At 32.6% G+C, this 15,618-nt stretch overlaps 1 protein-coding gene across 1 annotated transcript; it reads left to right on the forward strand.

Annotated features, from left to right (window-relative positions):
• Positions 1-350: 350 nt before the first annotated feature.
• LOC130632543 (U4/U6.U5 tri-snRNP-associated protein 2-like) lies at positions 351-15,590 on the forward strand. The gene is made up of 21 exons (XM_057444482.1): positions 351-508; positions 3,914-3,959; positions 5,530-5,624; positions 6,067-6,146; positions 6,741-6,797; positions 6,892-6,988; positions 7,115-7,170; positions 7,897-7,993; positions 9,040-9,122; positions 9,424-9,469; positions 9,974-10,116; positions 10,209-10,254; positions 10,603-10,667; positions 10,837-10,866; positions 10,954-11,001; positions 11,484-11,564; positions 11,984-12,045; positions 14,161-14,282; positions 15,080-15,120; positions 15,210-15,296; positions 15,440-15,590. The coding sequence occupies exons 1-21, from the start codon at positions 388-390 to the stop codon at positions 15,470-15,472; spliced, it is 1,536 nt and encodes a 511-aa protein (XP_057300465.1). The 5' UTR covers positions 351-387; the 3' UTR covers positions 15,473-15,590.
• Positions 15,591-15,618: the final 28 nt, after the last annotated feature.

A 15,618-nucleotide genomic window follows, 5' to 3' on the forward strand; every position in this document is an offset into this window, starting at 1 on the left:
GAAATTTTGGGAACATGTTTTTTAAATATTTCGATTACGTTATACTTAAAGGCTAGATAAGATAAAGTCCACTTGCCACCTGGTGATTTTTCTACTAGATTGTTACGTTTTTTATCCTTAGTCAGAACTTATCAACCGTATTCTTTTAAAAGTGCTTCCCTTTCACACAAAGATAACTCAGATGAGCGATTATGGTCTCTAAAGTTAAGACTAAGAGAGATTGAAATAAATAGCGTTTCAAACAGGTTTCACCCGCTGAGTCTGCCCCAGAATTTTTCTTCCGATAGGCTGGGCACAGGGGCACAGGTCTGCTCTGAATCGTCAACCTACCTTGACGTTCCTACGCAGCTCGTTCGTCCTGCACGTATACGCAAATTCAAGATCAACATGGCGACGGAAGTGCACAATCAAGGGCAAAACAAGCCAAAAACAAAATTAAAACGTGGACTTGTTGATGATGATTATACTAGTGATGAAGAAGTTCCTGATATTAAGCCGAAGATAGAAAGTAAGTCTCAGTCCTTGCAATTTCTTAGATCATGTTTTCTTCAGGGGTTTGGTGTGAAAGATTAGTTTTTTTTTAGGGTTAGCTAGGTATAGGTACACTCGTAGAGATGAGTTGCCAATGTTTACATAGTCTATATATGCAAACGCATCCTAATAGGCAATTAGTTATAGAATAGTTGCTATTCTGATGACTTTTAGATGTCCTTTCCAGTTGAATGGTATAAATACCAAGTAATCATGTGTTCCCCCATGTTATCCAAGCGGGTTTTTTTTCACCAAGGCGAAAAAAGTTTAATTTGATAAAATATAGATGAATTTCATTATTTACATTTTCAGATTCTTTGGATTCTAAGGCCATTAAAGATATGTAGATTGTCCAAAGGGTTATTTTTTATTTTGGTCCTAAGGTTTTTCGGGTCAAATATGTGACATCTATAGCTATAAAATAAAACGTCTTTTAGAGTGAACGATTTCAACATTTTAGTTTATCATGCTGAAAGAAAATATCTCAAGTTGTGCATAAATATTTTATTTATTATATACATTAAATATATACAACATTTTGTGCTTCTTTATAAATTGTATAAAATAGCACCCAATTTTGTTATAAAGCCAAGAAATCTTTGATTTTAACAATTTCATCTTGAGAAAACCCACTAAAGTCTTAAGTAAATATAAAAATGAGTTATTAAGTTACTTAGCTATTGAACATGATGCAAAATGCAAAACTGTAGCCCAAAAAACAGCTACTCTTTACAGAAAAATATAAAGCAGAAGAAGCAAGATTAAAAAAGATAACAATTAGCCATGCTTAAAATGTGCATATTTTACATGGCTAGCCTCACTAATATCGAGGGATATACCCTGTCTATTATTTCCAGGAGGGCCATGGCTTAGATGGAGAGTCCTGGAGTATTTAATGCTCGTTTTGAGCTACACAGACCCAATTAGAGCTCGCGGTCTACTAGACAACTCCCAGCAACATCCAACAGCCCACACATGTAGCCAGCTCCCCAATTTCCCTCACATGGCTTGGGTTAACCCAGGGCTATGGTAACATTCACTCGCCCATGTTGAATCATCGTCAAGAGGAATCGAACCCTGGTCTCCGGCACAGAGTACAAGAGCTATAACCACTAATATATGGCGCCATAGCACAAAAATAATAATAAAATCCCTGCAAAATAAAGTAGTTTACTGTTTTGTCCCTTAACTCATGCTCTGCCAACTGCTAGCTTCAAAATTGCTAAGACACTGTTGTCTTGCTTATTCCAACATTTTCAGAAAATTCTGGTTTCGAACTAGGACCCTCCAGTTGAGCAATCAAGTCCAAGGTACAGTGCACGCTAATGTCACACCTTTGCGTGGAGGACGGCAGTCGTTTGTCTATTGTTATAATTAAATCCCTTAAGGATTTTGCGAATTCATATTTGTGTGTTAAAAAACAATGCACTCGCGAAGAAATATCGGAACAATTATATTTCTTGTAATAGCGAGATGCATTGTGTAAATGTATTGATAAGTATTAGCTTAAGTATTAGCGTGAAGTATTTAAATAATAAAAATCTTTCGCGAAGTTTTATAATACATTGCGCGAGAATGTATTGTTGATTTAAGTACTTAAAAAGATTCCAGCGTTTCAGTTTAAGAAACATACAAGAAGCATTGTTCACAACTATTAAATGCCGCTTTTCGTTTATAAACTTTTAAAATGTGATCTTAAAAAAATTTCTATCACTGCTTTTCGTTTTTAAACTTTTAAAATGCGATTTAAAAAAACATTTCTATCGCCGCTTTTTGTTTATAAACTTTCAAAATGCTATCTAAAAAAACATTTCTATCGCCGCTATTTGTTTTTAAACTTTTAAGATGCGATTTAAAAAAACATTTCTATCGCCGCTATTCGTTTATAAACTTTTAAAATGCGATCTAAAAAAACATTTCTATTCGTTTATAAACTTTTAAAATGTGATCTAAAAAAACATTTCTATCGCCGCTTTTCGTTTATAAACTTTTAAAATGCGATCTAAAAAAACATTTTTATCGCCGCTTTTCGTTTTAAGACTTTTATAATTCGATCTAAAAAAAGCTTAATTACTGCAATTAAAAATTTCAAAAGAGTTCGTGCAAAATAGATTGCTAAAATTGATCTTGCAACATATTGTGAATAAACAATCGATCGCGTGGGGTCATTGTTTATCAGTGAGGCAATTATTTTCTTAAAAAAACAAAAGTTCTCGCAATGTCATTGTTCTGCATAACTATTCATGCTAGTTTCGCGTCCGCGGTAGATTACATTGAGACTGTAAACACCATGTCGCCGTAGTTTATTTGGGAAAAACCATACCTAACATTGAATAGCATCGCTATGACTCTCTTAGACGTTTAGATACTTATTTAATTAGACAGAAAAGGGATCACACTACCTCAAATTGCAGTGCACAACTTTTTCTCCTCTTTTGGGGGGCCTGAAGAAGACTTTAATTTGGAATTTAAGTAGTTTATAGTTTGTGTGACAAACTGTGCACGGTACTGGCTGATAGAACCTTGTCTCCAGGGCCCCATACCAATTGTCAAGTCCATAGCTAGTAGCGCAGCGTTGCCACAAGGTTGGAAAGATGGTATACTTTCGGAAAAATAATGTTTTTTTTTAATTTTGTGTGTTTTGTTCGACGAAATAACTCGAAATCCATAACCCACATATTTATATATTTAAAAAGGAGAAAAGTTGGTTGTTTTAATACTTTTTATTTTAGTAAAATTAAACAATACAAAAAAGTTTCAAACTTAAAAAATGATAAAAATACAAAATTTCAAAAAAAATTGCGGAAGCCACTTTAATTTTGTCTGGGGTTTGACCGTAGCGAAACAGCCGTGCCTGCCACACAAATGCCAAAGCCTAACGATGGAAAGTAAACAAATAACGTCACGCTGGAATTCATTTATAGCTAGCTAAGTTCACTAACATTTCAGTAAAACTTACAAAAAATTATGTACAATTATACTACAGTGGTGTTTTTTTACTAAACAATAATTAATTTTGTGCTACAAGATGTGTCTCTGGACTACACCACCTCATCACAGAAGATATCCACCCCTCTGAAAACACGTAAATTCTCAAAAAAATGTTTATCTAAATGTTTCTTATTGTGTTTAAATAGATAAAATTATGATTAATATTATTGGAAATCAGTATTTAGGACAAAAAAATTATTTGGAAACAGTAACACTAAACAAGGAAAATAAGAAATCTAATCTAGCAAACTTATACAACGGTTGCACATTGGTTGCTTTGTGCATTTATTTTGGGAAAAACACCTATCATTGTAAACTTTTGTGGTTTCCCACACTCACCTGTTAAATTTAAAAATGTTCTGCATATAATAGTTTTATCTCTTTTGTTTAGAAATTGATAGAAGTCGCCATTGTCCTTACCTTGATACTATTGATAGGTAAGCATCTCTTTTAATTCAAATCTAATTACTTTGACAAAAAGGTGCATATGTGAACCTTTAATTTGCTCTTTCTTATTGACAGTTCGCCCTTTTAAGTCAATAAAATATAGAGGTTGGCTGGTCTTTAGCTTATTTTTATATGAGCATAATTATGTGAGCATAAAAACTATCTTGCCTTGCCGAGATCTTGGCAAATTTGAACAAGATCTCGGCAAGGCAGCAAGGCGGGCAGGCTAGCTTCTCATATAAGCATGTTTACACCCAAGCAATAACTCGATCCCCCAAAGTTGCAATAATTTAGACTGTCTGAATAAAAGAATAAGTTTATAAAGGCATTTTGTTTTAAAAAAATCTTTTTTATCTATTTTATCTTGTCTTTTTCATATATTTTATATATTTTTCATATATTTTTTAATGCAAATAATAAGAAAGATAACATTGATTTCCATGTGAGATAAATTGATATTGCTCAGCCAAACAAAATTTTGTGGAAATGGGGGGGAGCAATTTATGGCTCAGCTAGTCTCTCTTTTCTTAGAATTGGGAGAGTCTTTGCGTGAGCAAGACCAATCACTCTCCTCTTATTGATCGGCCTGGTAGCTGCGATCTCACCTAGTTGAGCTAGCCCACCCTACTGTACCAGTTTGCTTCAAAAAACACACCCGACGTAATATTGATAACTAGTCAATAAGGCCCGTGGAGAAATCCACTAAAAAATAGGTTGTTTTAGATGTTTTGCTGACAACAGCAGTGAAGATCTCAAAAAGATTAGAGAAGTTTATTTTATTCTTTTATGGTAATGTGTAGAGGTTGAAATGCAGATCAAAATAATGTATAGGATGATATGTGTTTGAGGAATGCAAAAGGAGATATAAGGGTTTAAAAATTGTGCTGACGCCAGCAAAGGTCCGTGAAAACACAAAATTTTTTTTATAAATTTAAGTACCTGTTGCCTTCCTCGTATAGATCTTGAAACGCTGATCTAGAAAATGTATAGGATCATGTACTTTTGACAAACAGTTGCTGAGATATTAGAGTTTGAAGGTTTTTTGGTGATGTCATCAACCCATCCATTCTGAAACGGATTTGGGGACCTAGGTTTGGGAAAATTGCCCAAATTGGTCCCAGGTGGTCCCTAGTTACCCACGCGGTGAAAAAACATTGACATCACCAGCTCGTTTCCAAGTTATTTGGCCTCTAAGTTTTAAGTACGCTGTAATGGCTTCATTAATTTAATATACTTTCCTTTGACGTTAATATTATTTCCTTTGACGTTAATATTATTTTAACGTTAAAGTTTTGTAAATTACAGAATATTATTTTGGGCAATGTTTCACAGACTTTATCAAAGAAAATAGTGAAGATAATAATCCACTTTGCAAAAGTCACAGACAGACGGAACTGTTGTATTATTATATAGATCTGAAGTATTTTATAAATAAAAAAATGTTAAAAAGACTCCACAGTGGCAAAACCTTGCTGATCGAAACTTGATTTTTATCAAATCACTTCAGCATAAAATTAAAAAGGCTGGCTTCGATATAATAGTTGTTATTTTTGTTTTTAGAACAGTTTTAGATTTTGATTTTGAAAAATTGTGTTCTGTATCATTATCTCACCTGAATGTTTATGCATGTCTTGTTTGTGGCAAATATTTCCAAGGTAAATATTTTTACTTGTGTGCTTATTCAGATAAGGTGCTGTGCGAAAGCCTATTAGTGCCAAATAATTTTTTTCACATGTTTAATCAACGGAAAGCAAGTCAATAATTGACATCTCAAATAGCAATGCGCCTAAGAATAATTGTTAACTTAATAAAGAATTCTGAATTATTGGTAACTATAGCTTATTTGCGTTTATTTTGTTTTAATTTATCAGAGATTTATATCTTTGCAATGATTTGCGTCTCTATAATATTAGCTGTATGTTATTCAAAATGGTAGTCTATCACCACTTTGTGCTACTTATGACAAAATGCTTGAAAGGTGAAAATCTAAGCACTGGTGGACCCATGGATTCTTCCACAGGCTAACAACTATTTTTGAATCACTTTTTACAGAGCCAAAATTTGTTTCATCTTTAATATTCTATTTTTCTTGTGTAGGACGAGGACAGAATTCACATGCTTACACGCACAGTGTCCATATTGGTCATCATGTATATTTAAATCTTCGTTCACTAAAGGTTTGTTTTTGTTTTGGTATTGACATTGACATATGTATTATACTAGAATCTTCTAATTGTGTTTCTATTTTTTAACACTGCGTTTTTGAAGATTTCAAGTGGTTTTCTTGTATTTTAAAAATATAACTAATTGTTGTAGTTACATAAACCAAGCAACAGTATATTTTAACTACTAAGAAAAGATCACCCAGCATTTTAAACCAAGTCAGGTGACAACTATTATAAATAACTAGTCGTTAGCCCGTGGAAAAATCCATGGGTTTGCCCGTCGCAGCTAAGCTACCATTTTGCGTGACAGACGGACGAACGGACAGACGTATACGGGCATTATAATATAGATTTTACCACAAATTCTGTCCTGTGGAAATGCACACAATGTTTAGCAATTGGTGACACTGTCAGAGATTTTGAAAAGCAATATATAATCATTTGTAGTTGGATAAGTTTATCATCTCGTACCTACTAACAGCCATCCAATAAAATTTAAGGTGGTATTCCATGTTAATGTATATCATTCGATTAAAATCCATGCTGGAGACCACTGTCAGTTTCAGGAACACTGTTCCTGTAATATTCAATTATTTTCACTTTTAGTTTTATTGTCTACCAGATAATTATGAAATTATTGACTCGTCACTTGAAGATATAAAGGTAGGCATCAATGTCAAAAATGGCGATAATTTTTATTTGATCATGCTGCAAGTCTTTTTCATCAGCATTGTTTTTTCACCCTGTTTCTCTATAGTACGTGCTGAAACCGACTTTTGGAAAAGAACATATTAAATTACTGGACACTACAGGAAAAGTGTCAAGAGCATTAAATGGAAATACATACATACCAGGTGGGTCTGTATTTTGTCAAATTTAGTTGATTAAAAGTAGTGGCCCTTGTTCTTGTTTACTTCAACACTATTTTTGTACCCGAAGATTTGTCACAGTTTTTCTATAGATATTTTTTTGTTTTTTAGGTATTGTTGGTCTTAATAATATCAAAGCCAATGATTATCTCAACGTGGTTTTGCAGGTATGTATGTTATTATGTATGTTAACATTTTGTAACATCAAGTTGTCTATCTGGATTGTTAAGTGATTGTGTTGGAATTGAAAAAATATTCCAGACATAAAGCAACCCATGTGTTTTAAAATAGTTTGAATACAATGTATTCAAATGCTTTAATTTCATTTTATTTTGGTGTTAGTTATGTTAAAACGCAGTACATAAACTACCATGCAACACATGTAAAATAGTTGGAACAATGAATTTGTAATGCATTAGTCTTTATTCTTGTGTAGTGAAGGAGATAAACTCCCTCTATACTGTGCTTACAACAATATATCCCACAACTTACATACTTAAATCTTTGCCTTCTCGCAATGTCATTATTTACTTTCTAAGCTTGTAATCGCAGGTGGATAAAATTTTGAATTATGATATTTTGTTCGGGCTATATATGTTTTATCTTCAAGGACCAAGCTACATAACCTCTTTAATACATTGCAACATGAATCCAACTTATAACAACATTCAAAATTTCTTGAAAAAATATTTTTTTTGTATTTCAAAAAAACTTTGTCGGAACTTATCATTCATTTTATTTTATAATATGTTTTGAGACTGCCTTTGTTGTATGTCAAATAAAAACTGAAAGCTTGATTAAGAGGAATATCAAAACCCTGTCTGCGAAATAGTTCAGCAGCTGCAGCATACTTTTCCCTGATTATGTCTTTTCCAAAATGTTAATTTTTTTAGGCGTTGGCATTTGTTCCTCCAGTACGCAATTACTTTCTTTGTGATGAGAATTATAAGGATACAAAACGACCACCTGGCGATACCATGTTTCCATTAGGTAAATTAATGTATTTATAAGAGGGAGAAATACTCTTCTAATTCTAACGTTATCCTTAATAACAGCCTTATGGTTCTTGGACTCTTGGTACTTAGAACTAAAAAGTTAAAATCCTAAATTGAACTAAAACTTTTTTAACATGCAATATTTGTTCACCATGTCAAATCTGTCAACAAGACAGTACTTTTTAGATTAATTTACAATCTTGGTCAAAATATCTCGATGCAAATTAAATTTTATAGCCACAAACAATTACATAGGTTTCTTTATATTGCATTCATTCATTTTGAACTTGTTTAGAGCATTTAGGCTATTTAGACCATGTTTCCATTAGACAAAAAGTGTTGCGTTTTAAAATTTTAACGATTTATAATGGAAACAGAGAGTTTGTTCATTGTTGTAAATTATGTGTGGACTGGAAATTGTACAAATGAAATTCGTAATGTAAGTTGAGAAAATCTTTTTTAAGAAACCATAAAAAACAGACATTTGTAAACGTTCACAAATAAAAAAAAAATAAAAAAATTTGGGAACAATTTCATGTCCTTTTTATGACTGTTTGCTTCTTTCTTGCAGTACCTATCCCGTACATTTTATATCACTTTCATAACCATAGCGTAGTGAAAGCTTCCTAATATAAAAATCATGCGCAAGTAGCACCTTCCTAATGACCTATCAGACTAGCAAATTTTAAACGCTTTCCACCTTGCCTATTGGTTGTTGTCCATATATAAAATAAGGTAAAAAAAACTTAACTTTGTCTCCAAATTTTTTGTCCAGGATTGTAGATAAAAAATTGTTTTGTAAATTTTGACAAAATCAATTAGAGGCTTTGTATGTAATGTGTTTGGTTTTAAACTGTTGGAAAATTTGTTTTGTTGCTTAATAAAAAAAAAGGAAAATAAGTTTTCATAAACTTAAAAAAAATATATATATAAATTTTAGCTATATTTTTATTGTCATATTTCTAAGAGCTTGGTTTAGGAATTTTAATAACATGAAATCATTGATTATGGTTTGTCTAATGTGTGTCCCCTTTTTTATAGTGCAAAGATTTGGTGAATTAGTTCGTAAAATATGGAACCCAAGAAATTTTAAAACTCACGTTAGTCCACATGAAATGTTGCAAGTAAGCTGTTGTTTTTTAAAAATCAAAATTATCTAAACGTTAATGACAATGTCCAAATTAAGAAAAGCATAGTTTAACTTCAGAGTTTTCCTTGTAAATCTCTGGGTCGTTGGTTTGTTTCAAACCAACCAATTGAGTTCATTTCGTCATTATTCGTTGTAAAAAAAACTAGATGTTAATGGAAAATAAACCTTAAACATTTTACCGTTTTGGAAAACTTTATTTTTAAAAATAATGTACGTTTTTTACAGTCACAAAATCCCTAGGTAACATATATTCATCCATCCTTAATTTATTTCAGGCTGTGGTGTCTTGTAGCAAAAAGAAATTCCAATTTACAGAACAAGGTAAAATTATGTTGCATTGATTAGTGGTCGATAAGACCCGTGGAAAAACCCATTGGGCAGGAGAACAATGGAAAATATAGGTTGTGTTAGGTGTTTTGCTGACGTCTGCAAAACACCACCTGTAATGTACAATTTTTTTAGTAGTAATGAATATTACAAAAAGATGTATCGATTGTAATTTGTCCATGTTGAATAGGTGTTTATAAAACTTTAATAGAAAAAGCCCCATATTTGCTATAAAGAAATTTTATTACGTTGTCATTGCTTTCAAAATTGCAACATTTAGTCTTGACAGAAGAATGAGTTGACAAACATAATTTTCTTCATGATGCTATAACTCCAGTAACATTCATCGATATCATTTTTTTAAAAATTAAAACATTCCGTCTTAAAAAAAGAAGAAGTTGACAAACATATTTTCTTCATTATGCTATAAGTCCAGTAACATCTTTTCTAACATCACAAGAAGATGTTGGTCAGTTAGATCCTGCATTTTTTATTAAGGTGATCCTATTGAGTTTCTCTCCTGGTTTTTAAACGGCATTCATCTTACATTGAATGGCACAAAAAAAGCTCGAAGTAGCGTCATATATAAATCTTTTCGTGGTGAAATGAAACAGTGGTCAAGAAAACTTCCACAAACGGACGTATGTATCTTGTTGAAAATACTTCTAGTGTACTTTATCTTAGTCAAAACGTTAGAATAGATCGGTGTAAATGAAATATGTTTATTCAACAGGACAAGGCTTTAGAAGAGAAGATTTTACAACAAGAGGAATACAAAGGTACATTCTTTCAAAAATGAATCCTTTTTGTAATAAAGGATTGTTCACAATGTCAACCATCTTTTCAAGATATTTAGTAGATTGGCTAACAAAGTAGGGAAAAGCCATATAAGTTAAAAAGTCTTATGGATCAAATCACTTTTCATACGTCTACATTTTTTTGCGTGGTGGGACTTTTTGAAGATTTTTGCTCTTGCATTTTCGGATTAAAAGTTTATTTATCATAAAATCCGTAAAAGCTAGGTAAATTAATTGGGAAATAGGCGAAAGGTTTTCGCATTCTGATTGTTAAATGTTGTGTTATTATAAGACTGTTGTAAAGTAATAATTTAATCTTTGTTTCCATAGAAACCGAACAGACGTTACCATTTCTATATCTGACATTGGATATACCTGCATCTCCATTATTTAAGGTTTGATTCTCTATAATATATATTTCAAAGTACATCTCCATTATTTAAGGTTTGATTCTCTATAATATATATTTCAAAGTACATCTCCATTTTCAAGGTTTATATCCCATATTTTTCGTATATTTCAAACTGTATATTATATTTTTATTTTATTCAAAATTGATTATAGGATGAATTAGAACAGAATGCTATCCCACAGGTGAATAATTTGTTTGTCTAAGTTAAAAAATAAGGTAATATGATACCATATTGAATTCAACAAAACCATGCTTTTTTCTTCTTCCAGGTACCACTGATAAATCTACTGCAAAAATTCAACGGTGTACAGGAAAAGGTAGCGTTTTTTATTAATGATTTATTTAAGCTATAAAATATTTCGTACTGCGACTACGACAAGTTTCTAATGTGTTCTGAACGCATACCTGGTATAATTTCTTTTACTATTTTCATTTTTTCCTGATCTTGTGACAGCGACATTTCTTCAGATCATTAAACAAAGTTTTGGAAATACGTGAATTGTTGGCTATACAGAGAATAGATTGTTAGTGATTTTAGTAATAAAAAATGTGAATTCTTTTAGCTAAACTTGTGTAAAAAACACACATATTACTAAATTTTCATCATTGCCATTTTTATTCATCGCTTAAGGTTTTTTCTGGACGGACCATTGTTCATATGCGAAGTGCCAAAGTCATTTCATTTCTAATAGCTTTAGCTGAACAACTGTGTTCTGAGCAATACTTAAAACAATGAAAAATTACTTTCAGTAGTAATATACTATATCAATATACTTTTACTGTGTATATTTATATTTAGGAATATAAAACTTATTACGATGTCACGGTGAAGAAATTCGTGTTGACGAAGTTACCAAAATATCTCATATTGTTTATTAAGGTAGGTATTGTCAAACGATTTGTTTTTTTTTTAATTATGCTTTCACTCAAACATGTCACTTGTTGCAAAAAAAATGCAGTAGTAGAAAAGGGTAAAACCATTCACGATATTTTCTTTTATAGTCTGTAAAGGAATTTAGGCCGTTCTTGCTATGTTCCTAATGATTTGTAAAAAATTAGCCTAAACGTTCTTATAATTTAGTTTCTTATAAAACTGGTTAATAATTGAAACAAACAAAATGCACGACTAGAACGGAATGAGGAAATCAAGACTTCTTTTAATGAAAGCGTTCATATTAGCGGCTCCAAACGTCCAAAAAATGGCCGCAGTCAATATCCCACTTTCCTTTACAGTAACGACGGCATTTTCTGAAGTTTTATAAAAAATGGTTGACTCGTGTTTTTTTATTTTTACTTTAGAGGTTTACAAACAATACGTTCTTTGTGGAGAAGAATCCAACTATAATCAACTTTCCTGTCAAGTAAGCACTAATTTCCGAAATCTGTCTAGTATATTTTAATAGTAGAAACTTTCACGGAAAAAACTTGATTTAACCTCGTTTTTCGCGAGAGTTTCATTTGCAAAACACACCTAAATTGCTTAATTGCGGAGTTTCTTCTCGCGGTTTGGTGTTTATTGTTTAAATCGAAGGAAAACTGAAAGGCGCTTATTAGGTAATACCCTGAGGTGTTGGTTTGGATCATAGCAAAAGCGTTTCGCGCAGGGTGAGGAGAGAGGGTCTGCCGGAATACGGGTTGTACCAGACTTCACGACAAATAAGCAAAATCTCTATAATAATAGCCGTCGTCTGTCTGTCTCTGCGCGGACCCCACGCTGAGTTAGAAAATCGTGCTACGGAAACACGAATATGAAATGCGATATATTTTTGTCTACTTTGTTGCCACGGGTAAATTTAAAGGACGGGCGAACCCGTGGATTTTTCCACGGGCAACGACTAGTATATAAATAATACACTCCTTTACAGCTGAGTAACCGACTGAAACTAGTTAGCAAGTAATACAGTAATTTTTCATCTGCGTGTTTGCACGCATATGTTTGCATTGGGCGTCCTATCCTATGAAACCTAAGTTTTAAGCTACCATTTTGAAGTTAGTAAAGTTCCGGAGTGTTAAGCCTGTCAACCCTTTTGCCCCGGACTTTAATTTCATTAATCAATCTGAAACCTATCCGTTTCACGTGTTTACGCAACCTGGCGTTTAAATTTAGGCCGGTGCGTCCACAAGAACACCAGAGTATACATATGCAACCACAGTCTTGTGGTTGCATATGTATACTCTACGAGGACGCATTGGTTTTACATTGGTTTTACAAACTTAATCTTTTCCCATTTTTTATGAAGCACTTATCTACAACGAATGCAAGGGTGAACACATTCTAATGATAGCTGCTCATCACCTAGTTCTATAGGAGTATGCTAAATATATTATCACATATCTAGCCATGTGTAAATTTTAAACAAACCAATTTTAAGATTTTAGCTGGCAACGTAGATTTCCAGGCAGCATTTTTCTGAAAGTGGCTTGCTAACTATACCTAGCCATATTTATTCCCATTCTTTCAAAGTTCTTATTCAGTTTGCTATATCAATATTTATTTTAATATTGGGGTGATGGCTATCTAGCTACACCCTGGCTAAAAAATGAAAGTAGCCAAATGCAGTTTTTAGCTAGCTTCAAAAATTTTTATGATGTTAAATGTAGTTAGGTAACTACACATTTTATTACTGTCATGAAAACTTATTCCGCAAAGTAAATTTTGTTGACTGAACAAGGTAATTGTTACACCAGGATTTGTCGCAATCAATGTGATATGTCGCAATCAACGTTAAATGTCGCAACGTTGCCGGTAAATGTCGCAGGTCAACAGTTAATGTCGCAAACCCAACGGTAAATGTTGCAACAGCAAATGTCGCACCAAAATAGATAATCAACGGTAAATGTCGCACAGATAGAAATTACCATATTACTCTCAAAATGTTCTACAACATAAGTATCACTGAGGGAAGGAATTTTCTTATCACGGACTTCTGCAGTGTCGTTCGATCAACTACTGGTGTTTCAAAACAGTTAGTTTTTATTTAATCCGTTTTAATCCATCCGTTGTGTTGAAGTTTTTTTGAAAAATAGTATTACGCTGATACTCGTGTGTGACACGGTTTACCTTCCTGTAGACCAGACGCACTTCACATCTTTGCTTTCATACGCTGAAAAATCTGATTTTCTGAAAAAAGTGCGCATGAGCATAACGACTTGCCTCCCAGGTATGACAAGTATGACTGCGTTTCTTTATCCTTATCCTTATTTATCCGTCATTCTCATTCAGTCATTCTCAAAAATTACTCTTGGCTTAGCCAATAAAACCGATTTCATCCATTTTATCCTACGTACGTTCATAAAATAATGTGCACCCTAAGTGCAAAACGGTCTTTACAAAAATGTTTTGAGTGCTGCCTGCTATATTGAGGTGACGTATAACCTTGATTTCTTTTACATGCTGTGTGTGGGATTAATCTGTCTTCTAACATCAAGAACTAGCTTCATAGTCATGAATATTTAAAAGTTCTGCATGTTTTTAGAGATCTGGATATGAGCGAATATCTGTCAAGTGAGCCATCGGTACAAGAAGCAAATAAACATAGATGTTATGATCTCGTCGCAAATATCTCCCACGGAGGAGAGTTTATATCAGATAAAAGAGGTAAAAGAATATATTAACCCTATTTGTCTTGCGGGTTGGGGGTTATTAAGACCCGGGGGCCCTGTTCAACTTTTTTTTTTTAGCTCGCTACACATTTTACTTTGCAAGTTACATTTCTTTAATTTTCCAGGTTTTTTTGGAAAATTTGCTGAAGGCTGCAATGACAACCAATTTTTTCAAGAATAGTAGAATATATATAAAAAATATTTTAAATGTTTTCATAAGTTTTGCGGACCGATGATAATGATAAAACAATATAAAACAAAAGGATATGAAAGTTGTAATTATTTTATCACAAAAAAAAAATACTATATAATATTCTTAGTCTATGATTATAATATGTCTTCGCAATCTTCAGAGTTGGCAAAAATTACAAAAATTATAGATCTGCTTCTTTATCACCTTTGTTATAGTTTATAAGCCTTTTTTTTCTCAATGTCATTACTATAAAATCAGCTAATTAAAAAAAAGACAATGATACTTGTTTTTTGCTTTTACTGAGTAGTTATATACAATTAAAATAAAAAGCCTTCACTGGGAACTAAATTTACAAAAAAAATCACTGGAAAAAACTTTCGCAGACAACACGTTTGAGTAACTTTCGCGGAAATGCCCTTAAAAACCGCGAAACTTTATTCCAGCGAAAGTTTCTCCCTTAGAGTATGCAATATTTTACATATTGCATATTAGTATAGCAAAATTCCAATTATCACATTTTGATGACGTCATTCACAACACTTTTGTTTCTGTCTCAATTTGTTATTGTAAATTTATATTTTTTATGTAATTTTTTTTAGATTCTAGTAAAGGAACTTATCAAGTGCATGTATTACACAAGGTGTGTGAAAGCTTATAAATGTAGCAAGTCTCGATTCTACTCTTGTTATTGATTTACCATATCTCAATCATATTTTCGTCTCGTCTCAGGGTTCCAAACAATGGCACGAATTACAAGACCTGCACGTCAAGGATATTCTTCCTCCCATGATTACCCTTTCAGAAAGCTATATACAGGTGAGTAGGATACCTTACATGAGGAATATTTTGCGGATGACGCAAAGCTCGATTGATATTCTCTTTAAAAAATTCTACGGCCTGTTTGGGCAACAGTTTTGGCAAGAATGCACTTTTTATAGTAGATTTTACACTTATTTTAGATATGGGAATTACAAAAAAATTCTTCGAAGTAAACGGCTATAAAAGTTGTACCGCTTTGAGACAATGTCGTGGAGATCATTCGAACAATGTCCAGACTGCTGTGCCATGTAATAAATTTATGTCCCGAATATATCCGGAAAATTCACTTAACCCTAACTGATTCTTGAATTGACGCAAA

This window comes from Hydractinia symbiolongicarpus, chromosome 1 (genome assembly GCF_029227915.1).
Source record: "Hydractinia symbiolongicarpus strain clone_291-10 chromosome 1, HSymV2.1, whole genome shotgun sequence".
Classification (NCBI taxonomy): Eukaryota; Metazoa; Cnidaria; class Hydrozoa; order Anthoathecata; family Hydractiniidae; genus Hydractinia; species Hydractinia symbiolongicarpus.